The sequence below is a fragment of the Hoplias malabaricus genome, chromosome Y (assembly GCF_029633855.1).
Source record: "Hoplias malabaricus isolate fHopMal1 chromosome Y, fHopMal1.hap1, whole genome shotgun sequence".
Classification (NCBI taxonomy): domain Eukaryota; kingdom Metazoa; phylum Chordata; class Actinopteri; order Characiformes; family Erythrinidae; genus Hoplias; species Hoplias malabaricus.
This window is the reverse complement of record NC_089820.1, coordinates 18,680,195-18,706,208: the sequence shown is the minus strand read 5'-3', so window position 1 is coordinate 18,706,208 and position 26,014 is coordinate 18,680,195. Positions and strand designations below refer to the sequence as shown.

At 38.8% G+C, this 26,014-nt stretch overlaps 1 protein-coding gene across 3 annotated transcripts in view; it reads right to left on the bottom strand.

The window, feature by feature from the left end:
• LOC136678003 (potassium channel subfamily T member 1-like) overlaps window positions 1-26,014 on the bottom strand; it is a 101,492-nt gene that overhangs the window by 27,798 nt on the left and 47,680 nt on the right. For all 3 annotated transcript variants that reach the window (XM_066655749.1, XM_066655750.1, XM_066655751.1), the window contains exons 4-16: window positions 13,802-13,881; window positions 11,887-11,992; window positions 10,374-10,454; window positions 9,466-9,514; window positions 9,241-9,300; window positions 8,766-8,840; window positions 7,681-7,764; window positions 6,765-6,859; window positions 5,845-6,025; window positions 5,346-5,510; window positions 4,940-5,076; window positions 910-973; window positions 590-698 (exon numbers count right to left, since the gene is read on the bottom strand). In XM_066655749.1, coding sequence (XP_066511846.1) covers window positions 590-698; window positions 910-973; window positions 4,940-5,076; window positions 5,346-5,510; window positions 5,845-6,025; window positions 6,765-6,859; window positions 7,681-7,764; window positions 8,766-8,840; window positions 9,241-9,300; window positions 9,466-9,514; window positions 10,374-10,454; window positions 11,887-11,992; window positions 13,802-13,881 — 1,286 coding nt within the window. The remainder of the gene's footprint in view (window positions 1-589; window positions 699-909; window positions 974-4,939; window positions 5,077-5,345; window positions 5,511-5,844; window positions 6,026-6,764; window positions 6,860-7,680; window positions 7,765-8,765; window positions 8,841-9,240; window positions 9,301-9,465; window positions 9,515-10,373; window positions 10,455-11,886; window positions 11,993-13,801; window positions 13,882-26,014) is intronic.

The following is a 26,014-nucleotide window of genomic DNA, read 5'->3' as shown; positions in this document are numbered from 1 at the left end:
CATACTCAGCGCAGCAGTGACACTGACGTAGTGGTGGTGGTGCTGGTATGGGTGGATCAGACACAGCAGAGCTGCTGGAGTTCTTAAACCCCTCAGTGACTTTTGGGCAACATCCTCTGACCACTGCTAAAAAACTAGAGGATGCCTAAAATAAACTGTGCGCCAACAGATGAGCTACTGACTCTGGTTTACATCTACAAGGTGGACCAAGAAGGTAGGTGTGTCTAACAGAGTGGACAGTGAGTGGACACAGCGTACCCATACCAGCACATAACACACTAACACACCACCATGTGTGTTCTTGGTACTAGGTGCTCCTGTTTGGTCAGTGGAGCTGAGAGAATGGACAGTGATTGTAGAGACAAGGAGGCAATCATAATGTTATTTATTTATTATTATTTTTCTGAATTTGAATACAACACAGTGTACTCTAGCACCACTTAACAGTTAAAACAGCTAAATGTGTCTAGGTGACCTCTTAGTCTTCGAAGTGTTTATTAAAATGGATTTTACAAAGATGAGAGCACCAATAGAGACCTATGAAAATACACTAATAAACTACTACAGCAATGAAGGAGAAAACACTCACCGGCAAACTTTACATGGAACTTGTTTTCAGGCTTAAGGATCTGGACATAGAGTGGACAATTTGGAGCAAAGTCCTTCACTGCCCAGGCTCTGAGGATGGTCTGATGATCCTTAAAGACCACAAAAGACACAATGTCATTTTCTACTCAGCAAAGATTGAGGAAACTGCAGTGAGGTTACTTTATGTTTCATGCACTTCATTTAAAATACATACTGAGATTTAGTTCAACACACATCCTTACTCCTTAACCGACATCATCAAGCTTTACTGAGTGTGTGTGTGTATATGTTTGCTTGTACAAATATTATAAGTTTGATTACAGCTGCTGTGCGGTCCACTTCGTTTCTGCTGCTGAGAATAAAGCAAGCCTCTGCATCATCCATCCTATAGAGACAAGATCAGCCTGATTAGATATTATACTATAACAGTCAAACCTTTCAGAGTCCCAAAACATACATTTGTAATAATAACTCAGATTGGGCTGCATAATTATTATTATTATTATTATTTTTATCATCGCATATGAATTACTGTTGTGAACCCATTGTTGAAGACTGTGGGGACATTCATTCATTCATTCATTGTCTGTAACCGATTATCTAGTTCATGGTTACGGTGGATCTGGAGCCCACCCGAAATCACTGGGAACACACTCTGTAGGGGGCGGCAGTCCTTCACAGAGCAACAAACACACCTACAGACACTTTTGATTCGCCAAACCACCCACCAACGTGTTTTTGGACTGTGGGAGGAAACTGGAGCATCCGGGGGAAACCCATGCAGACACAGGGAGAACACACCAAACTCTTCAAAGTGCACAAAGTATATATTATATTATTTTGCACAATAACGAAGGGTGCATTGTGTGAGTGGGGGAATCTTGCTACTGTGTTGAATGGGCAAAGACCAAGCTGGAAGGAACACAGGGAGAAAAACAATTCAAAGTATCCTTAAATGGGCAGTGTGTATCTGAGAACAACTCTGATCAAACATGTTCTGCCTTCGAGCTCCAGGGTAATTTACGCTCCGGTTCCTAGGAGGTACAGTCCCTGCAGAGAAGGCCAATTTCACACTGTAATGGCTCGTCCTGAGGGCCAAGAGGAAACAGAGGTCCATATCCTTCACACAGACATCCATCAAGACCTTCACTGTGCTACAGTTAATGTGGCACCTGCCAGAGTGGGACACATCACTAAGAATGATAGAGATTGAAAATTATTGATAGGGCTGTGAGCAGCATCATTCTGTCTTCTTTCCTATTATCACTGACCAGAGCTGTCTGGATTGGTCAGAACACTGATGTAAAATGTATTGATTTGGCCGAGTAATGAAGCTTTCCTACTTCCTGAAACATACAGCCGTCATATGGAAGGAAAACTTGGGACAGCCCAGTCCAAAAGAGTGGAATGAATTTTTGCCCCAAAGTCCATCAGAATGACAGAAATGCAATTGCTTCATGAATTTACTCTAACATAAGCCCCGGGACTCCAATGCTGAAGCAGCCATTACATTTCGGGGATGGAATGGCAGATCCAGCAGGATTTGAAAAGGAATAAACAGTAAATGCTAGCATATGAGGTCAATACATCATGCCAGGCAAGCTTTATATTCATAAGTGATGGATATCAGAGGCTTCCTATTGTGTCCGCCTTGCATTTGGCATTGTGCTAGAACCATAAAAGTGACAGTGCCAGTTTAATATTGCAAAAGGAAAGAGCTGGGTCGTGACTGTATAAACCTCACTGGCCTTCTTTTGGCTGAGGTTTCATATCTCCAAATAATTCAAATATCAAACACTTGCTGGATGTCACCCAGGGCATCGATTTGCAGCTACTCAGCCTGCCAGACACTTTTCATTTTCATTTTAACTCCAGCTCCAACAAAGAAAACACTGATTTTACACACGCACAAAGTTATAGCACCATTCGAAAATTCACAGTTACTTGAAAGCTTTAAACTAAAAATACTAGAAACTATAAGGTACTGTTGGATGTTAAAATTAAAGTATTTTAATGTAATATTACAATTCCTATTTGATGCCATAGAATACACGTTTTACTTAATGTAATTATCAACTCTTTCAGTCATAATATCTGGAAAGGCTGAATTGATTTTATCCCCGCATTTAAAGTACAGAGCAGTTTTATATGACTGATATAATGCTGATTCCAAACTTATGACTGCTAGGATGGCTAGGATAGGGTAGTCTTGTTTATTTATTACTCTCAAATTTATAAGGCAGAAATTAGTTTGATAGATGTGCCCCTGAAGACTTATTATTGTAGCACTGTACAAATTCCACTATGCTTTCAAAGTAGTCATATTCTTTATCTTTTAGTTATGACATGGTCTTATGTTCTTAGCAAGCAGACCCACTCATCAGCCTACAGACCTTCATCCTTTAAAAGACAGTCAAATAACCAGATTTTAATCTCTTACGCTTTGGGGACACCCCAAATGATCTGACCTCAGGGCCTGAGTTTCTCAACGAGAGGTTAATAGTGGAATAATCCCGACGAGCTGCTGGGCACATTACAGCTCTTAACGTGGAGCTTCATTTAATGCCCATCAAGATTCACTGCCTAGATCTGTCTGACAAACAGTAGCCTCAGGGGGGCTTTCCCAACTGGCATTTCAAAGACCAAGTGTCAAAACCTTCAGGAACAAACTGAAGCCTAGAGCTTGGCTGAATATTAAGTAACTTCAATTCAGAAATAGAAGTACAATGACAAAATGTACTTTATTGCGCTCCATTAAAGGTTTTACATAATGTGATCAAATGTCTAAAGCAGTGTAATTTATAGTTAGGTATTTGGCAGATGCTCTTACCACAGTAACACATTTTTGTCAGAGGACTTGTTTAGAGGAATGTAGTATTAGGAGTCTTGACCAAAGGCGTTTATTCGTTTATTAGTGTAGCATAGTATTGTCCCAGCAGAAAATGCCCTTTATGGAGGGCAGAGGTATTAGGCACTACACCAAAAGTTATTAAATAGATTTGACCTGAGGATAAATGACCACAGATCAAACAAAATTTAAGCCTAACCTGTTGTAACACACCTGTCTGTGACTAAGCTTGAGGTGCCTTATGTAGTATTAAATCCAGTGTTGAAAACCAAATATATGTGACACCAGTGGTAGACAAAGTACTCAAACCATGTACTTGAGTTAAAGTACAGATACTCAGGGTAAAATATTACTCCAGTAAAAGTAGAAGTCCTAGTTGTAAAAGTACAGAAGTATTTACGTTCAAATGTCCTTAAGTATCGAAAGTAAAAGTACCATGACGTATTATGGCTCTAATGTCCTATCGTCATTTTTGTAACAAAACTCATGTTTAACACATTGCAGGTGAAAAGACTCATGTCACTCTTGGCTCCCCAGTCTTTTAACAGAATGTCACTAAGAAAACAACAGACATGGCCAAAGATTACATACAATGAATGATGTTATATCAACTATTACATACACACAAGGTGCTGCTCCTCCAAACCAAAAGAGAGATGCAGACACCAACGCATAATGCAGTAGCAACAACAGAGGCCCTATTCTCCCTATTACAGGTCAGTAAAGCATCACAATAATTTTGAAGCTGTAATTTTCAGGTAAAAACATTACATAGTTAAGCTCTCTGTTTTGTCTACATTGTTGAAGAGTATAGTTTGAGCTATTTCTGCAATTCTGAGACACCTGTTTGTATTTTTTTTAAACAGGTGGCTGTTTTTGTCTTTTGGACTTTTTTTGTATGTTTATCTCTCTGTACTGATTTTTGGGTTTTGGAATATTTCTTCTGGTTTTGACCTCATTTCACCTATTGTGCTTAATAAATCTCCAAAACAATCTCACCCTCTCCAAAACACTTTACGATATCTACAGATCTGTAAACCATGTATATGAATTACTGTCAAATACAGCCAAACACTAAATGGTACAAATCATATTGTTAACTCATAATGATTCTAAGAAATGAAAGTGAATATAGATTTTAATGCTGTCTCCTAGCAATGATGCCACTGTGTGTCGCACGGAGAGCAGGGAGATTTTGGCTTTAGTCACACATAAACCAAAAGGAACAGCAGATTTTAATAATGCAGTGGAAAAAATGTAGTGGAGTTAAAGTAAAAAGTCGCCCAAAATGGAAACACTTCAGTAAAATACAGATACATGAAAAAAGTACTAACGAATTACATTTACTTAGTTACTGACACAACATTGCAAATCCCATAGTGCTTTGCAGATTTATTTATTTTTTCATATTATCTCCCACTTATTAGTATAGTGTATCACTGTTCTCAGCATACATTATTAAATCACAATGCTCCATTACCCTAGGGAAGCACTCTGACTTACTTGGCTCTCATCAGGTCCTGGTCCTTCAGTGCTGACCCCTGCAGATAAATGACCCTCTGAGACCACAGCGGAATCTGCAGAACCCGCCGCACTTGGATATCCATTTCTGTGGGGCAAAGGATGACCACGTAGTAATCCTACAAAACAGAAACACACTTTAAGTGGTTCTTAAAAGACCAACATCACTAACCAGAAAGAAGTGAGTCTACATCAAGACAAGGCTATTACACAGTAGCAGTAATTTCAAATCACTTCCTGCAATCATTCTTCTTTAAACCTAGAGAAAAAAGCAATTTGTTCCTTATCTCATGTGAATTGCACTTTTAAAATAAAAATAGTAAATAATCAGTTTTGTTAAAAATGTTGAAGGTAATAAAGGACTGATTCTGGTGTTTCCCAGATGTACCTGTAGTCTAGGATGAGCATAAAACTCATTGAGAAAATCCATGAGGAGATCGATCTTAAGGGAGCTGACACAGAGCACCACATGTTTCTCTGTTTGAGCTCGGTGTCTACTGTAGTTCCCTCCAGACTTCTGCCTCTCCATCCACAGATACGCCAGCTCCTCAAACTGCACAATATCAACAAACACAAAACAAACAAATGAAAATATGTAAAGCATTTATATACTGCTTATCAGAGGTTTGGAGACACTGCCTTTTTTATGAAATGTTCTGAGCAATATCTGTCTGATATTTACTGTTAAAAATGCATGCATGTTTTAATCAGAATCCAGTATAAATATTTTGTGTTACACTAATACATATTTTAAAGGGGTTTTCAAGGACCGATGGTATCTGCTAATATAAAAACATATTTACTGAAGGATTGCATTAAAGAACATTTAACAGTTTATTTAGTTTATAGATGTTTCCTCAATAACACTGGGCATCTTATTGAAGTACCTGTAATGGCAGTACCACAAGTGCCACACATATCATGATGACCACCAGCAGTTGTGAGGGCCAGATTCTAGGGGTCACGTCTCCGTAGCCCACCGTGGAGAAGGTGACAATGCAGAAATAGAGAGAATCAAACAGAGAGAGGTTCTTTCCCGCCCGCTCCAGGTGCTGAATCCCACAAGCTCTAAATACATTAAAAAAAGATCTGGTAAAATCTGGTAAAAGAAATAAAAGGTATGTCTCAACAGCTTTTGTGTTGCCTTGCTCCCTGCTCTCTATATAGAAAGAAATGTAGGTAGATTTTAGCTTAAATTAAATGATACAGAATAGTATACTGAGGCACTTACACAGAGATTAAATCAGTGATCATTAAGCACCTCTTAATAACATTGCCCAAGTTATGTTCAGTAAGAGAATTATTACAACTAAGCACAAGCTAAAATGTTGGCTAACAAATTAGCCAAGAGCTAGCAGACAAAGCTAACATGCTAATCTCCAAATACCAAACACTCAATCTACAAGAAGAACAAAATGACAAAACACAACATCAGTAAGTAAAAAAAAAACAGTAAATCAAATGGCGCCTGTGTATTCAGTTCACTTGGTACTGAGACACAGGGAACTGAGGCCCTGCTTTATCTGATTTTCAGCTACATTTCCACAAAATGGCAAGTCTCATTTTCATTAGCTGCAAAATGAAAGTCTAAACTGCAGTTTTCCTCCAGAACAACACATTAACGCTGATGGAATCTGTTCCTTGAACCTTTATGGTTTTGTGACATTAATATTATGCTAATTTCACTGGACTTGACTGAATTAGCATTGATGATTTGTGAGGTTTCTTGCACCTCTCTGTTCACTGAAATATAACGATTTGTCAGAGACCTAGAGGATAAGAGTAAATCTGAGATCAGACAGCTCACCCTGTGAAGACCAGGCACAGCAGGGTGCAGATGAGTATCAGAACCTGGTTGAACATGGCTGAGTGTGTGCGCTGGATGGCACGGTGAAGATCGTTCTGTGAAAGAGATTAGAACACTATTTGTTTTTTTACTCATCTTTGTCCCAAAAACATCTTTAAATTGGAAACGCACTTTTTAAAACTAATTTTAAGTCATATTCAATTCCATGCATTAGACAGGTCTCCCCAATTTACACAATGCCACCCAGCTGGGAGCATTAGACTAGCTTCCTTTAAAACTTGTGAAGCCATTCAATGCTTCTTTTTTTTTGAACAGTTGTCAGTACAACATTATAGCTCAAACAGCAATGGGATAGAAGTAGGGCCAGCTATTAAATGCTGTGTGCTTTAGAATTGTGTGTTGTGTCGAATGGGTTAATACTTGGCTTTCTTTGTTTCTTGCATTCCTGAATAAGTAATTCACCTAAACATCTATATATAGATATCGATATAGAATATATTTCTGTACTGTGTTGCTGAAAAGCTAACAGCTATGATCTTTTCTTAACCTCACCTACATAACTCAAATTACATCAAAGTATTTTATCAAAGTATAATTTCTCCAGTTAATAGCTGGCCTTAGTGGTTCACCAGTATCCACAGCTCTGGGTTTTAAAATGGGAACAACTCCCTGCCAAGTTCTCCTTGGCCATTTGACCCAACCATCTGCCAGGAGAGATGATTCTGGCACATTCACAAATACTGATCATTGATGATTCACGCTCATGTTTCTGGATGATTGTAAATGGCATTTAGCATCACAGCTTCCTGAACTGCTCAGAATGTAGAGATGACTGGAGCATGGTTACTTCAGCAGATGTGTTCTTCTGAATACTGTTCCATTAGCTAATAAAATCTACAGGCTGTTAGTTACTTACGATCATGTTCTCCAGTGCAGACTTGGCAAGCCAGCAGTTGAGGAACACAGGGACAAAAATGTTCCTCCATGGGGGCCAAAATATCTGCAGGAAACAGTGAACATTTCACATTATAATTGATGACATGATTCATCTATTGGGAGCACAGTCATTCAGTCATTAGGCACATAAAAGAATATGTGTATGTATTTGTAATATATAACTGTAATTCAAAATTCACCTGCACTGTTGTCATATTATGGTAACTGTTGCATAGTACTAAAAATGACAATTGTAATTTAATTCAACAAAATTTAACCTAAAAATGGCCAGCACTAAATTTGTTGAGCTCCATCAAAGAAAAAGCATTGCAAAAGCATGTGCATTAATTTGCTCTGTTCTTGGGGATGATATTGCATCAAAATATGTGTGACTTTTGGTTTAGATTATTTAAAGATGAAGATAAAATGACAAAAGAACTGGGAGAAGGTTTTGAAATACACTTATAGGTTGCTAAAAACACATATCTGTACACCATAAGCACACAAGTGTGAATTGCACATGCTGCTACAATAACGCAACACAGAGTCTATCCTTTACCCTAACTCTAAACTGACTCTAAACTACAACTAGACATGCCCCAATCCTAAATCATATGGGGAGTTTGAGTAGCAGCATTTGCATGTCATGTCTAATTGGCATTAAAACATGACACTGACACACTGACCCACGTTGGCACTTTTAAAGGTTTTTACCTGGATCCTTTATGTAGAGTGCAAAGCTTATAAAAATAAATTAGTTAACACATTTTGAGGGTATTGTGTCTAAATGTGTTTACCCCAGCCACTGCTGTGGGTGTTTATAAGGAATAACTTGCCATCTGCAGGTGTACATGTACACCCGGTCATTTGTTCCCTGTCAAACTCACTCCTGGCTGCATAACAGGCTTAGTTCCACTTGTTACTTGATTAATTGCATCATCTGTGCAATAATTACTTTTCATGCCTGGATTGGGACATAGCAGAGATCTTAAGAATATTATGGATCTCATAAGGGCAGTGAAATCCCATCTAATATGTTTGAACTGTAATATATCAGCCACGTACTGTGATTATGAATGGCACTGTATTGATCATCTCGAGGATGAAGGAGATCTGGAATATTTGTTCCCAAATGTTCCCCTGAAACAGAGCAGAAATTAACAAAATAATTTAAACCACTCTCCATTTTCCATTACTACAGACCAGGCCATCATTAACCATTCCCATGATGGCGATTACGTAACAGGGTTCTGCTAATATTGAAGCGGTAATGTCACTTTAATTAGAGAAATGATTACCGTTTGCCCCATGAGCAGAATAGTTTGTGTTTATTGCCAAATGGGGAAGACAACAGATAATGAAGCTCAAATCATAGCTTGAAATTTAAGTAAACAATGAAAAAGAAATACTTTAAAAGATTCAGACTATGCAATTCACTGACCCCTTGTAACTAAAGCCACTAATATGTCCTACAACATTCAGAGTTCATATAGATCAATAGAGAGCCAAATCCCAAGAGGACAACAGAAAGAGCACTTACCTTATAGCTGAGATATGTCAAGAGCATTGCTTCCAGGAAGCTAATTAAGGCCACGATCACCTAGGCCATAGGGAAATATATCAGAGAAAATAGACACGGTTGATTTCATGGTTTGACAATAAAGTATTAGCTTATGTTTTTCAGGGAGCAATTACAAGCAGGAAGTTAAGGCTGAGGTAATTAAGGATTCTTGCTGTAAGCACATTTTCTCAGAAAATTACAAACCTGTATCGCCCATACAGGAACCTTTCTGTTCACCCAGAATATCAACTCCCTGCAGAGGAACACACACAAAAATGAAGGCAGTGTTATCAGGGCTCGATAGACACCTCAAATCAAGATAATGGCACAAAATGTGCTCTATTTCCATGACAACTTTGTTAGCTACATGGGTAGCATTTATAGAAATTGTTGTTATTAACCCTAGTGCATAGCTGTTAGTATTTTGCATATAATTAGCCTACAAACAAGATATTTTTAAAGAAGCACTTCTTATTTTTATTTATTTATTTATTTGTTTGTTTGTTTGTTTGTTTTTGGTTCAGGGGCTCCTCATTGTGTAATTAATTTTTGGAGCACTGTACTGAAATCAACAGGCAGAGGGTAGGGGTTTGTTTTCTACACGCGTCTAAACGTTACCTAGTGCAAGTTCTGCAGTGTTGAGCCTGGAGTAGCTACGACAGAGGCTCTATTCTTCCTATTACAGGTTAGTGAAGCCTCCCAGTGATTTTGAAGTTGTAATTTAAAGTTAAATATTATGTATGTGTTCCTTTCAATGTAATAACACACTATATTTACATATTTAACAGACAGGTGCACTCCTTTTTCATTTAAAGCCACATAACACCTACATAAGCTTTAATGACAAGATATAGACCTGCATAAAATTTAAGAAACCCTTATTCCAAAAGGTAGCAGCTTTCATAAAAACATTAGACAATATGTATGTAGGTTTATGTCAGTTGCTATGAAAGGTTTATGTATATATCTGTCTCCAAAAAGCTGGGATGTTGTATTTAATGTAAATTAAAACAGTATGCGATGATGGGCAGATCATTTAAACAATTCATTTAAATCTAGGCTTTTGACATCAGTGAAAATATCTGTAATCTGGTGATGTTTTTGCTGCTCACCAGTTGATCTGGGTGGGATCTGCTGTCTGATTTGGACATATTTTACTGCAGAGTGCGTCTGTGACGTTGGAGCAGTGTTTCCTGTAAACACAACATGGGACAGAAACTTTTAGTTCTGCTTAAATTCTGCACGTCCTAACACATTTACTACAAGCAGGGCCATGCAGCAGGGATTCTGGTTTCTATGGCAACATGAGAGCACTTCCATCTTTTGACAGTTGCTAGCAGCATGTGTACTGTAATAGCACGCTTCTGCATTTCATTCCTTCAGTCTCTCTGTCTCTGTTTCTTTGTCTCTCTCTCTCTCTCTCTCTCTCTCTCTCTCTCTATCTCCATCTCTAACACACACACACACACACACACACACACGGAGCAAAAACACAGAGGGCCTGATGTACTGAGATTTTTGCTGCAAATTCAGACATCAATTGGATTCTGTGTGTTGTGCAAGACAGTGCCACATTAGCCAAGCATGTACAGGGTGGGCCATTTATATGGATACACCTTAATAAAACAGGAATGGTTGGTGATTTTGAAGTCGATCATTTTGGATGCAACTTTTGTTTTTTCAATGGGAAGAGGGTAATGTGACACATCAAACTTATTGGGAAATTCACAAGAAAAACAATGGTTTTAACATAACTTTATTCTTTCATGAGTTATTTGCAAGTTTCTAACCACTTATAAAATGTGTTCAAAGTGCTGCCCATTGTGTTGGATTGTCAATGTAACCCTTTTCTCCCACTCTTCACACAGTGATAGCAACACCACAGGAGAAACGCTAGCACAGACTTCCGGTATCCCTAGTTTCAGGTCATAAACCTCAAAAAGTGTGTTTAGAAAGTGAGGTGTGAGATGGAGGCGAAAGTCTTGAAAATGTGTTAAAAAATGTATGTTAACTAGACTAACAAATTATATGTCCAGCAGTTGTAAAAAGACTATAATTAGTGAATTCTGCTGCATTAAAACACACCCATTGTGGACAGATAGCTTGTACAATCTCCAGAGAAAAGTATAAAGTAAATGTGTTACAGTGTGGAATACTTAAGTGGGTAGAGGCCCTGAAATGGTGGGATGTTTAGATTTTATTCTGCGGCTGGGTGGATTTACTTTATGATCTTGTCAGTTGCTTGTTCAGTAGCCAATAATTGATTGATATCTGTTTATGAAACCATTTATTTTAGACTCCTGATATAAATAACCATGCTCTTGTTTACAGGTTTTGATTTCTTGGTTATGGAATCAGTTTTCTTTGGTTCTTAAAACATTTGTACTCATGGCTGCTCCATACATCTGGCCCTGAGTGCTCTTTTGCCCCTAAAACCTTTAGTGTTTACTATTAAATTTAAAAAAAGAGAAATGGACTGTTTGGCCTCAGGGCGGCCTATAGCCTCATTTTCTCTATTATAAAACTATATACACTTTTTAAAGCAGTTCACTGACGTTCAGATTGTTTTAATTCTATTTAGCTCTTAAGCACAGTGAGAGAACAGAGTGTGTGAGGTCCACTCACCGTACACATGTGGCTTGAGTAGTGGGGTCATCAAGGGACACTCGCAGAATGTAAAGGAGACACGTTAACAGTTTCAAGGAGAGGTTGAAAAGGCGTATTCTGAGGCCTGAAAGACAAAGGGAAAGATGTAGTATGTTTTACAGTGTCTAGTAATAAACTGCATCCAAAACAAATGTGCAACAAGACAACATTCTGAGGTGAATATATTAAAAGTCTTCTAGGAGTTTCTTGTCCTAGTTTTACAGAAGAACAAAAGTCAACTTGCCACCAACTACACATTTCTCCAAAATTTTATTGACAAACTGAGTGTACAAGTGTTAAAGTGAAAGATTCTTCAGTGAAAACTTAACAGGTTTAAAGAGGATATATTTCAATTGAGCTTCAAGACACAACACAACCCAGTCTCTTTTTGCTGAGCTGATTATGTCAAATATTACGGAAAAAATGAGCTGTTCTGATGTTGCTCTGCTTCCTTCGTCAAGTGCAGAGACTTTTGAATTTTCCCAGATTCTCGTCTAAGTGTCTCCAAACAAAGCATTGGACCCATGTTTATTTGAGATCGCAAAGACAAAGTTAAAAGGAGTAAAACAGACAAATTATGTGTAGAATTAAGAATACAGAGTAAAAACAGTGAAGACTAGACTGTAGAAGAAAGAGAACCATGAGAAAATAACTAAAATCCAGAGGTTCTGCTCTCTGCTCCTCACTTCTGGGCTCTGGTCATTTTGAACAGTGCTGTTTAGACAAAGGGAGAACAGGGTGGTGTTGCATGATCCTTGAAGTATTTTGAACAAAGCCCCAGATCTGTGTTCACTTGTGAAAAAGGGAAATAATAATGTCCCCTTTAAAGAAATATTAACACAGTTCTTCATTAAGCTGTTTGGGGTTATTATCTGTGCTCTGCCATGTGTCCACTCTCACAACAGCTGCTGTTAAAAACAGAACATGAAAAATAAACTTGAGAAAATCGAAATAATTCAAAGAGAGTTTTATATAAAACCAAACCTTTCCATGGCACATAAGAGCTGTGCAGTCTGACTTTTCTGACTTTTTATTTCTTAAGAAATGCTAGATGGAGGGTTATATTCCCTGCTTTTCCTCTTTGCTGGTACACCGTGAGAATAAAGGCAGTGAAACCCTCTGGGCCTTTAGTGAAGTGAATGTGCAGAGGGGCCAATTTAATTTCCCCTCAATAGCTGTGAATCTCCAAATCTCTTTAATGCTCTTACTGCGGGTCCTATCTGTCAAATCAGACTGTGCTTAAATGTATGCTTATCAACAGTGAATGCTTAAAGGGAGAACGCCATGAAGGTGGCTAGTTGTGGATTGTTTAATGACCACTACTGTGTATTGAACAGTATTGAATCTGACACTGTGTTCAGTTGCCCAGAGACAGGTGGACTGATAAATGCTGGAAGAAGCAGGCATTGTTCGTGGCATTTGAGCAGCTCTGGCAGGGGTTGGGGGCGTCTGCTGGAGAGGCACTGAGCTATGGAATAAATGACAGACCTGACTTCTATATTAATCACAACCCCTACCCATTAATTATAGTGAGCCCAGAAGAAAGGAACAGCAGAAAACAGAAAAGACCACACACATAGACATTCACAAATACACACACACACATATATATTATGCACCCACACTTACACACACACCAGCCACTTCACTGACTTAAGATGTCAGCAACTATATGACAAAATGAATCCCTATAACCACCTTGTGCCCTTGGATTCACAACAGCCCACCCTTGTTTTGCTAGAATTCATAAGGTGGACACTTTGCAGCGATAAAGTCAATAACAAAGTCAATAACAGCCATGAGCATTTATTAGAGACTCCATCAGTGCAGTGGTATTGGATTCTTCTTAACAGCCATTTGTAATGGAATAAGCTCAGAAGGAGGTTACACTTACTTGACCTTTGGTTTTTGATGAAGAAGAGCTTCAGCCTCTCTTTAAACGTGTTTTCATTCACATAGAACTCCACCTGCACCCTGTGAGGACAAACAAACACCACTCAGTCATTTTCCCCGACACATATACACAGATTTTAATGTAATGAGACCTGTCACTACTGATTGTATCGGTATAGGAATGAAGAGCTTTTAAAAACTCCTCTAAACTCCAACAGATCTTACTGGAATAAATGTAAACCAGGAATGTCTTTAATATCTTTATCCTGGGGCAATAAAAAAGCTTATAAATATGCTTCAAGTGGGCCCAGGCCGTGCAGTAAGAAGATTAAAAGGATTAAATGCCCCCCCCTTCAGTCATCAATTAAACCTCGAAAATCCAATCTCTGTTCATAAGAATTACATACAATTTATTCCACAAAAAAAGCCTAATGCCTTAAAAGTAGTTTAGATGTAACTTTACTCCTTTACTTTCATTCAGTGTTCACTGATCTCCACCCAGTCATCCACTGCCAACTTGCAGGTAGAAAGCTGATTGGCTCCTTAAGGTTATGAGGTAAGAAACCCTGGCCCTCTGAATCTGCCCATTTCAGAGTATTTTTAGAACACTGAAATTTGAAAGTTGTTATTTGTATCATATAAACAACACCATACCAGACACGTTCACGCAATAAAACACTCGCTTTTTACAGGAGGGTGACGTCTGGTGCTTATCACCACCCCTGTGAATAAATCTGTATGTTTCTCTAGAACACAATCAATCACATCAACCTCTTTCAATATTTACATCTCTCATAATATTCAAGACTGAAATTCACTTCACCAATTGTTTTGGCATTTTACACTCAGCCAACTGGGTGTTTCGTTTTCTTTGAAAAAGTACATGTTAAATGCATAGCCCCACTACATATTTTTGAGTGTGACTCATAATCACTTTAATTGTAATATCTCTGTAAATCAGAATAAGAAAAATACATATAGTGCCATGTCACAGCAGCAGAATCAGATTAAACATGGTGCAACATTTCAGCCAGTGCCTCTTTAAAAGAGAAGAAAAGACTGAAGAGTGGAACATTTCATACGTTAACAAAGTTGATTCAGTTCTGGAGGCCTTCCTCTACTGTACACACTCAACACTCAGCACTCACTCTCTCTTTGTTTCCACTCATAATATAATAGACATAATTGCATAATATCACAGCTAATGCTCTATCTGCAAACTCTCAGCTGAGCAGACACTGAGCTAAGGAAAAAAAAAACCCTGAGAGGAATAAAACCTAATGGACCTTTTATGTGAGTGTGATAAGGCTCAGAAAGAGACACTGACTATGCTGAGCCTACTGGCATTGAGCAGCTGAGCATAGCTGCTGTTGTGTAATTACCAAGAAAGAGCTGCGTTAGATGAAATCACTGATGTACTCTATGTGATACACAGAGATTAAATGAATGTCTCCTTGAAAAACACTAGGATTCACGCATGCTCTTTTAAAATGCAGAATGATGCGTATTATACGGTGCTTAGGTGAGAACACCAAACACAGGAACTAAGAAAACATGCTGCAAATTCAGAAACACTGCTAAGGAATTCACACCACAATAAAGTGGATGCATTAAGAGGGTGGAATGCTTATTTACCCTAGAATCAGGAACTACAACAGAACGCCAAAGGTTTGTGGACAACAACTTAACCAACATTCTCAGTGCTGCAGTGACACTGACGTGGGAGTGTTAGTGTTAGTGTGTGTTGTGCTGGTACGAGTGGATCAGATACAGCAGTGCTGCTGGAGTATTTAAAACCATCAGTGTCACTGAGGATAGTAGACTGAGAATAGACCACCAACCAAAAATATCCAGCCAACAGCGTCCTGCGTCCACTGATGAAGCACCACCAACGCAAGGATGATCAACGCAAACTGTGCAGCTACTGTCTCTGACTTTACACCTACAGAGTGGACCAAAGGGGTAGGTATGTCTAACAGAGTGGAGAGTGAGTGGACACGGAGATCCAAACTCAAGCAGCTGCAGGCGTTACTGTCACATACTCACTCACTCACTCATTAACTTACTCACTCATTTACTTACTCACTCACTCATTAACTTACTCACTCATTATCTTACTCACTCACTCATTAACTTACTCACTCATTTACTTACTCACTCACTCATTAACTTACTCACCCACTCATTAACTTACTCACTCATTATCTTACTCACTCACTTACTCATTAACTTACTCACTCATTCATTAACTTAATCACTAATTAACTTACTCACTCACTCATTAACTTACTCACTAACTTACTCACTCACTCACTCACTCACTCATTAACATACTCACTCACTCATGAGCTTACTCACTCACTCACTCATTAATTTACTCGCTCACTCATTAACTCACTCGCTCACTCACTCATTAACTCACTCACTCACTCACTCATTTACTTACTCACTCACTCATTAACTTACTCACTCACTCACTCATTAACTTACTCACTCACTCACTCATTTACTTACTCACTCACTCACTCATTAACTTACTCACTCTTTCACTCACTCACTCATTAACTTACTCACTCACTCACTCATTTACTTACTCACTCACTCACTCACCCATTAACTCATTCACTCACTCACTCACTCACTCACTCTCTCACTCATTAACTTACTCACTCACTCATTTACTTACTCACTCACTCACTCATTAACTTACTCACTCTTTTACTCACTCACTCATTAACTTACTCACTCACTCACTCATTTACTTACTCACTCACTCACTCACCCATTAACTCATTCACTCACTCACTCACTCACTCACTCACTCTCTCACTCATTAACTTACTCACTCACTCACTCATTACATGTCAAGAGATTTGTGGACACCAGATCAGCCAACTTTCTTATGAAATGAAGATACCGCTTTAATAACAATTAATAAATTATTGCATTTAACAGGGATTTTGTCACTCTTTGCTGCAGTAACAGCCTCTGCTTGTCTGTGTAGTCTTTACACTACATGTTGGAACAAAGCTGTAAGGGTCTGATTGTATTTAGTCATGAAAAATCCGTTAGAAAAGCACAGAAGTGGAGTGATAAGTTTTAAAACACAAGGACCACCCCAAATCATTCTAAACGTAAGGGATAGAGACCCATTACTCCAGAGAATTCAAGTAAATTGTTCCCAAAACATTTGTGCTGGTATTTTCTTTAAAGTGCAACTCACATGAGATAAACAAACAAAGGGTTCTGTAGTCCCTGAATGAACCGGTTCATTCTCAGTACAGAGAAGGTGCCACCACACAGCGGCAGAGTCTCTAATACATCCAGACCACTATGAAGTCAATAATATGTATGCGTTCAGTATAATATCTGCTCATGTAACATGAAGAAGAATCACGGGAGAAAAGACAGCTCTTTTTAGACCAGTCAGAGAGGTTACAGCCAGTTGTGCTCCATGTATGAGAAACACTACAGCAGCTTTCTGTGGTTTCAGCATAAATATTTCAGCTGATAATGTGTCTTTGGTTGAATGGTCAGTACAGTGTGCTATGGTCTTGTGCTTTTATTTTTAATGGGCACTGTATTATTGTGGGATCGAGAGTGTGCTTGTAACATAGAGAATGTATAAAGTGCCCTGCTCAGCTATGTTCATGCTTCTCACCTCATACATTATAGTAATTTATTGTGATAGAATCATAGAGAACATGCCCTGTAGCTCTGCAAATCAGATCAGTGGGACACTATGTACAAACACAGGCTTTCTAAGAAAATGCTAGAAAGATAAAATCATTGTGGGGTTATCCATTATGCATGCAGTGATGAGAACACTGAATAAAGATAAAATTGTGTGTATTCTGCATAAAAATGATGAATAATGAATAATTCATGTGGATGTTATTACACTACTGGGTTTAATTTTAAAAGCTGCAGTTAAAAATAAAAACAAAAAAGTATATATATGTGGTGTGTGCGCCTATGACCTAATAGCTTGAGGAATATGGTGGACAAGACTCTAATTACTACCATGAGAGAGAGAGAGAGAGAGAGAGAGAGAGAGATTTCTTCTGAAACTATGGGTTCTTCTGAAATCAATGAGGCAAGGATGAGTCTTTTGATTTAAATGTGTATTAGTTTAGTCATATAAATATTGTTTCTTTAATTTGAGTTTGAGTCGATTACAACTAATCCACGAGTTAAAAAGACTAATTTTAATCTGTATTTTATAGTTTTACTATTTTAGTTGTAATATTTTACAACTTTTTGTTGTAATTTTCTGTTTTCAAATCAGAAATAAAGCAGTTTTTAACGTTATTGTTTAAAAAAAAGTAAAAACAAAACATTGTCATAGTTCTCATCTTCAAATTATTATTCAACAAATATCAATATATTCAAATGATTGTCAAAAAACAAACAAACAAACAAAAAAACACAATATGTATATCAGAACAGAAAGATGGTCAGCAAATGTGGTAGATGCCAGTCCTGGAAGAAATGTCCATTTCACAGCACTTACAGTCAGGCAGTCTACAATCGATCGTGTCTTGAATCAACACCAGCTGAGTGAGGATGAAACAACAATATCATGTTTCATTTGAGTGCAAATCAAGTGCTGTCCCCTATGAATATATCTTCACTGACGAGGCAGGGTCCAACCTGCAGAGGACCGGGGCAGGGAGGAACATCACTGGCAACTGTGCCATTGACAAAATGCCTAGGGCACGTGGTGGAAATGTCACCATGTGCACTGCTAAAGGTCAGTGTGGGGGTCATTCAACACCATGCAGAACCTGGTCCCTATTACACTATAACATTCCTAGACCAACCTGGAAACGTGCCATCATCCTCCAACAGGAAGAGGAAGGTACCATTCCACGAGGCCACTCTGCTCAACGACACACATTTTGTAGCGCTGCACCTTCCAGCATATTCCCCATTTCTAAATCCAATAGAGAAACTTTTCTCAGCATGACAGTGGAAAGTGTTCAAAGGCAGACACCACAAGCGTGTGGCACTGCTCCAGGCAATGGAGGAGGCATGTGATGATATCCATGCAGAAGGGTGCCAGGGATGTATCCTCCATACCAGGCATTTTTCCCCCACTGCTTTGGCCAGGGAGGAGAGAACATCACAGTCGATGTGGATGAGGTCCTCTGGCTTTACCAGCATCAGCAGGCAGGATGCAGAGTGATCTGTTTCATTGTGTTTTACTTATTCTTTTTAAATATATATTTCATTATATTCTATTTCAGCTGAAAACTTCTTACTGCAGTGAATGAAAATCTATTTTGTTAACCTTAGCATTGATTTCCAATGTAGTGTTTCTCGTTGATCTTACTATGGCTGTGACGACATCCATTTTAGGGCTTAGAATCTTCAGTCAGCGTTAACCACATCTTAGTGGAGGTGTTCCAATTTCTGGTACGAAGCTGACAAAAAGAACTGTGGTTCTGCCACGCTTAGTTGTGAGTGTTAGGTTGCTATAATGTGACAAGCTGTTTTAGGTTTCATTCATACAAGAATTGTACAAACCTGAATAGAGATGGATTACATTATTAAAGGCTGGAGAGCAAACATATCGGCAGTGTGAAGCGTTTCCTTTATTGATAGCCTAAATTTATCCTCAAAATAAATAATACAATCTCAAAATTCAATCCTGAACACGTACCCTACAAAGTAATATCCAAATATCCAAATATTTGGGGCCAACCCTAGTTATTACCCAGATGAGTTGTGATACATACTTAGAAAAATAAGTAACATTTCTGCTGCATAATATAGTACTGTAAATGCAAAAAAACACATTTGCATTTGTGCAAATGTAACATGGCCTCAAAGATCCGAAACATAAATGATAGTAAACACTTCTGATAGTAGTGTTTATGTGTTTATTTAATGCTCTGTGAGAGATATGACCGCATATGATAGTTTCATGTGTTCTTCATGCATTGTTCTGGTGGAAGAATCAGGTATGGGAAGAGAGAACTTGGGTTTGAGCGCTGATTTTCATTTTAAAAGAGAGTTTTCTCTTCAAGTTTTGAGGAAATGAGTGTTTAAACATTTGTAAACTTGTAAACAAGTGTCTTATATATATATTTGTCATTATAACCATATACAGCGTATACAGTACAAATCGAAATAAAACACCCTTCCTCCAGGACCAAGGTGCTATGAAATACGACTCGCCTGCTAAACACTACATAAAATACACCAGTACAAACGTGTAACAGTGCAAGACTGAGTAACAATAACAAGCAACAGTAAATACTAGAGAGAGGAAATCATGTAGTTTAGACCCATCACAATTCACAGTGAGAGTAATGTTAGTGAAATGAAATGCAGTGTACTATATTCACATTGTTAGAGGGAACAAATATGTGAGCTTGGTACACTAGTGTAAATAGTAATTTAGCAGCAGATGGAATAGCAGTTGATCGTCAGTTTCAGAAGCTGTTGCACAGTCTGTATGTGAGGGCCCGAATCCGACTCATTTTTCCATATGGTAGGAGGGTGAAAAGTGAGTGTGAAGGGTGTGTGAGTGGTGTGTCCCAAAAAAGAGCATAAAATAAAGAAACATGTGAACTGCAATATATTTAATTGCATATAACACTATACAGTGTCAACCATTTGTTCTTCAAGAGACTGAACCAGCATCTTCCAAATACATACAATCATGGCCTCCTCATGGATTTTATTTCCAACATTCCCTAAACACAGTGAAAACAAACCAGGATTATTTTTCGACACAGCAGGACAAACCTCATGTCTCTGTGTCACTCAGTACGGTATAAATGCTACAGCAGTGGGTACTGTACGTCTACAGTTGATGAGCTTTTTCAAATGGTACTCTGTTGGTTTTTATAATTGTATCTGCTTGTGTTTCACGATACAGTCAATTGTTCAAAGACTCACATTGTTGTTCACTTCAAAACATACTGTATACTCCAATAAATCACAGCTATATTTCACAAAGTCAAATTGCTTTATTCCGACTGACGATATGAACCAACGAGAGTCAGAGTTATGGCTCATTTATGGCACTGGCCAGTTTTGTGTCCTGGATGGTGGCTAACAGTCATGAGCCGGGCTTGACTTGGGTTATGGCATGTGTTTTGTTTGAGCCAGATGTGGGCTAGATGTAGATTTGACCCAGAGAGAGAGAGAGAGAAAGAGAAAGAGAGAGATTTCCCATTTTCCTGCTCTCTGTCACTATGGTGATGGCATTAAAAACCATGCAGCGGTGGCACATATAAACATTCCACAGTAGCAACACTACTGCAGCACATAATCTCAGCCTGTTTTACATTAAAGGTCATTTTAAAAAACACAAAACACAATGAGTAAAACTGCACAGACCAATCAGAATGCATCGATCTGATGGTGGAGATTCACCTTTTTAAACCGCCATTAGGAACAGCATTTTTTTTAATCAGCATCAGGAATGGAAAATGTGAGGAAGCAATATCATTTCATTCATTCATTCATTATCTGTAAGCGCTTATCCAGTTCAGGGTCGTGGTGGGTCCAGAGCCTACCTGGAATCATGAGGCGCAAGGCAGGAATACATATCAAGATTTTTATTCGATATTTATATAAAGCTTCACCCTGTGAACAGTGTGTTCCTGCCTTGCACCCAGTGATTCCGGGTAGGCTCCGGGCCCACCCCGACCCTGAACTGGATAAGTGGTTACAGACAATGAATGAGTGAATGAATGTATACAGCTTCTATGCTTTATAATAGACTTTTTTATTTTTACACCACCAGAGTTCTTCGAAGTTAGTTGCAAGTCTAAGTAACAGCCGACCGCAAACATAACATTTACAAAGACATCTTTTGGCTGCCGAGCATGTGCCTGGGCCATGCAGCTAGGATCCACTGACATCACAACACCTGATTTAAAAAAAACACGACCCCGAAATGTCTATCACATCTTGTCATCAGATGTTAATGAAAATCAAAAGAACACAGGATTAACTACAGGTCATATTTCAGTCACAGATTGTACTTTTACTAAATACTCATTGAAGTATACACTGATTTCTGGGCAAAAAATTTGATTATAAACCTTTTTTATTGCTCATAATGCACTGTTAGGTTTTTGTATCCAGTGTCTTTTTAAGCTCATATTATTCAATGCTAAACTAATCAAATCAAATCAAAACCAGTCGAGGTGAAATTTGAGAGTTCAGGAGGAAAGTTTACTAAATCACAACTGAAATGTGAGGCTGGCACTTTACAACACTGCTAATCACCAGACTTCACACACACCAACACACACAGCCGTTACAGCATCACTGCTGATCTGCCAATCTCTCAAAGCTCCAGCCAGTCTTCAGCTCCATCTGTCAAAGTAGCAGGAACAACACATGTGAAACGCACACTGAACTCTAGCTCTCGACAACATGGAGGCCGGATCTGGTCAAAATAAGCCACAAATGAGCCAGAAATGAGCCGCATACAAGCTGCAAATGTTAATATTTGGCGATAGGGGAAGACTAAATAAAGCTGAAGCAGCTAGCTATCAAAAAACTCTTAATTCTTTCCAACAGGAGGCAGGTGTGTATCTGGACAGGTCTAAAATCACCAGAGTACCACTGAGATTGGTGAAATGCTGTAGTCATTTCTCAGAGGAGGAAAAACGGACATGTCTCATACATAAGGCAAAAATATCACAGTAGAGCAGCTGTCTAAGAGGACAAGACCCCAGGATCCTCAAGTCAATCCCATCTGAATAAGACTGAAGTACATGGAGTCAAGATCCCGTCAAAACAAGCCAGAAACATGCTAAAGACAAGCCAATAACAGGTCAAAAGTGACAGAGTCAAAACACCTTGGCTTTTATCTGCTACTGCTACTCACAGGTAACACTGGGTTTTCTCAATTTAGCTCAGTATCCTCAAAAAACCCTTCGTCTGATGACAACAGCTCTTTGTATATCTCCATCCCACCCACACAAGGCTGAGAAACACCAGGCAGATACAGTGCAGGCTCTATAAATAGTGTTAGGGACATGAATATTGAAGCTGTGGAGCACTCTCCCATCAGCAAGCGCACGTCAACCTACTTTAGCCTTAGAGCTGAGGAAAAAAGAGAGTTAGCGCTGAAGGGTGACGCTAGCTGAGCCTACGCTGTCATTAAAGAACAGAATCTATTGTACTCTGGCTTCAATTCGAGCCAACGGCAGCACTTTGCCATTGAAAGCAATAATTACAGCAAAGTATTCATACTTTAATGACACTTCAAACTTTAAACTAGCTCTCTTGGCACGGTCTGAATACCTGCGCACTGTTAGTCACTGGGTGAAGGTGCTCTTTTGCACTCTTAAAAACAAAACAGTGCCTAACACACTTCTTTGGAGCAAATCCATTGAAAAAAGTGCACTTGTAATTTCCTATTCAGTGGAGGGTTCTTTTTTTAATTATTTTGGTAAATGAAATGCAGAACTGTGCACAAAACTACTCATATATAAATATTTATTAACCACAGGTTACTCCCTTTTCTATGAGAGTCAGATATAAAGTAATTCACTTGCATAAAGAAGGGAAAATCCAACAAGTAATACAGCATGATTCTCCAGGAGCTCTATTCAGACACATTTCACTCGCACTCACTCGATCTTTAATGGAGTTTGTACTAGGATACTAACAGAATAAAGCCAGTGTAAAGTCCTGGGCAAAAGAATACAAGATGTTTGTATTCCCACTTACAGCCTCTCTGGGTAAACTCCACGATATTTCTGGGTTGCCGTGGATGTGTGAAAGGGGATAGAGAAAGAAACGAGGGCAGTCATGCAGTTGATATGAGCAGTACTATGTAGCTGTAATAGAGGAATCAGAAGACCACTCACACTACAGATGTGATGAGGCCTAATGTGTCCCAGATCACCTCCGAGGGGGTTTTTCAGTGATGAATTAGTGTGTTTCTGAGAGCCACTGAAACCCTGCTCACACTTGCACTTAGTGCTAGCCACTTATGCCCCAATCACCCAGGACATGCATTTGAGAGTCATAGGAAAGAAGCCCACAAGTGTTTCTGTCCTTCCTGCCCCTGTCAGAAGAATCCATAACCCTATGGTTCTGAATGGATAAGGAGCTTTCAAGAAGTAAGAACAGGAAATAGACAACAAAGAGAAAAAATAAACAAATCAAGAAAAGAGGCTGGCAATTTCAGAGTAACGGTTTCAAAATGGCCTCCCCAGAGCCCTGTGTTCAGCATTATCTGGATCAGTAGAAGCAGAAAATGTCCTTGTAGATTCCTTTGATTCTTTCTGAAAAAAAGAAATCTATAATAAATTAGAAAATTGGAAAAAGAAATAAGCAACACTTTTATATGAATATTTATGTATATTTGTTAGATATTTTAGAGGCTTCTGTGTAATTTCTGTAAAACGTACAGTGTTTTCTGCTTTTTCCACACACTGAAAATGAATAACTTATATTTAATGGCCACTTTGAGTGGGAATTAAATAAATGATGTGGTCTCTGATTTTGCACGGTGCTACACACATGGGTTAAGGAGCTATTTTATAAAGTAAAATAAATGTAAAGATTTTAAAACAATTAATGTTCTATCTAGAACCACACATCCAGGCCAAGAACCACATACATTGGTGATTATGGAGCGTGACTGTACAATAATGTTTTTCATAAAGCAACATCCAGCAACACATTACTTAAAATCCTACACGTTCATCTATAATTGAATGCATGCAGATGCAGCTGAGAGGTTTTCTCACATTTCCCAAGCTGTGAGATTGCGTGATAGGGCGAGTATAAAATACATACATATTAATGTCCTTTAAAGACTGGAACACCCCCCACACAAGCTGTTGAGTGGTTGAAAGCAGTGGATGACTTCCTTATGAAATGCTACAAAAGCAATGCCAAACTTTACCGTTAAAATTAATGATCGAATGGAATGTTTATGGGAACGCATTTTACATATATATTGATGTTGGGCACATCACTAGACACTGAACAGTCTTAACTGCATCCAATAACACTGTATAGAACTGTCCCACACAATGCATGCCCAAACACATGGGAATGAGGAGGAACTGGGGACACAATTCAGGAAGAGGGATATGAGGACAGTAGGTACTTAAACAACACCACAAACACCCCTCCTGGAATGTAACACATTCATGTCTACAGGACCAAACAATTCAAATCAGATTAGTGGCTCAATCACACAGTAGCAGTTTTAGAAAAAAGAACCTGAACCAACATCTTCTACAGAACAGATCAGACAGTCTGACCCACGTCAGTCAATATTGTCTTTGAAACAGTCAAAATGATCAAAGACAAGACCGATTCTAGTCTAGTAATCTAGAACACAATGTAGCAACTCTCTAAAGGCAGCTTTCTAATGTACATTTCTACAGAATCTGTTTTCTAAGATGGCAGTGTGGTACTGAATTATTTTGTAAATTCTGGAGACTCTGGAGTTTTGTAAGAGGTGGATTCAGTGAACCAGTAGGTTGTTGATATGCGTGGAGCTATAGGTAAAGTGGATGTAGAGGTTTGTCTGACAGTCTATAAACTAGCTATAGCTACACTGTCTACACAGAGGCAAAGATTAATATGTCGCTAATGCTGCTACATTAAAAAAAACCTCTCTCATTATTTACAATCACAAAAAGAAAGAAAATGTTTTGCCATACAATTAACATTAACAATAAGCTCTGATAAACATAAGGATGGAGACAAAGCCATAGTGAGAATAGGTATAGTTTATACTGGGTGTAGTGCAGAAAGGAGCAAGGTAACAGTCCGTATTTGGGCTTAGTTTGTGATGAGATGCAGGGGGTGGACACTCACACTCAGCCCCTCAATACCACTCAAAACATTCATTCATTCATTATCTGTAACCACTTATCCAATTCACGGTCGCGGTGGGTCCAGAGCCTACCTGGAATCATTGGGCGTAAGGCGGAAATACACCCTGGAGGGGGCGCCAGTCCTTTACAGGGCAACACACATTCACACCTACGGACACTTTTGAGTCACCAATCCACCTACTAACATGTGTTTTTGGACTGTGGGAGGAAACCGAGCACCTGGAGGAAACCCACGCGGACACGGGGAGAACACACCAACTCCTCACAGACAGTCACCCGGAGCGGGAATCGAACCCACAACCTCCAGGTCCCTGCAGCTGTGTGACTGCGACACTACCTGCTGCACCACCGTGCCGCCCTGAGCTAAAAACAACAGA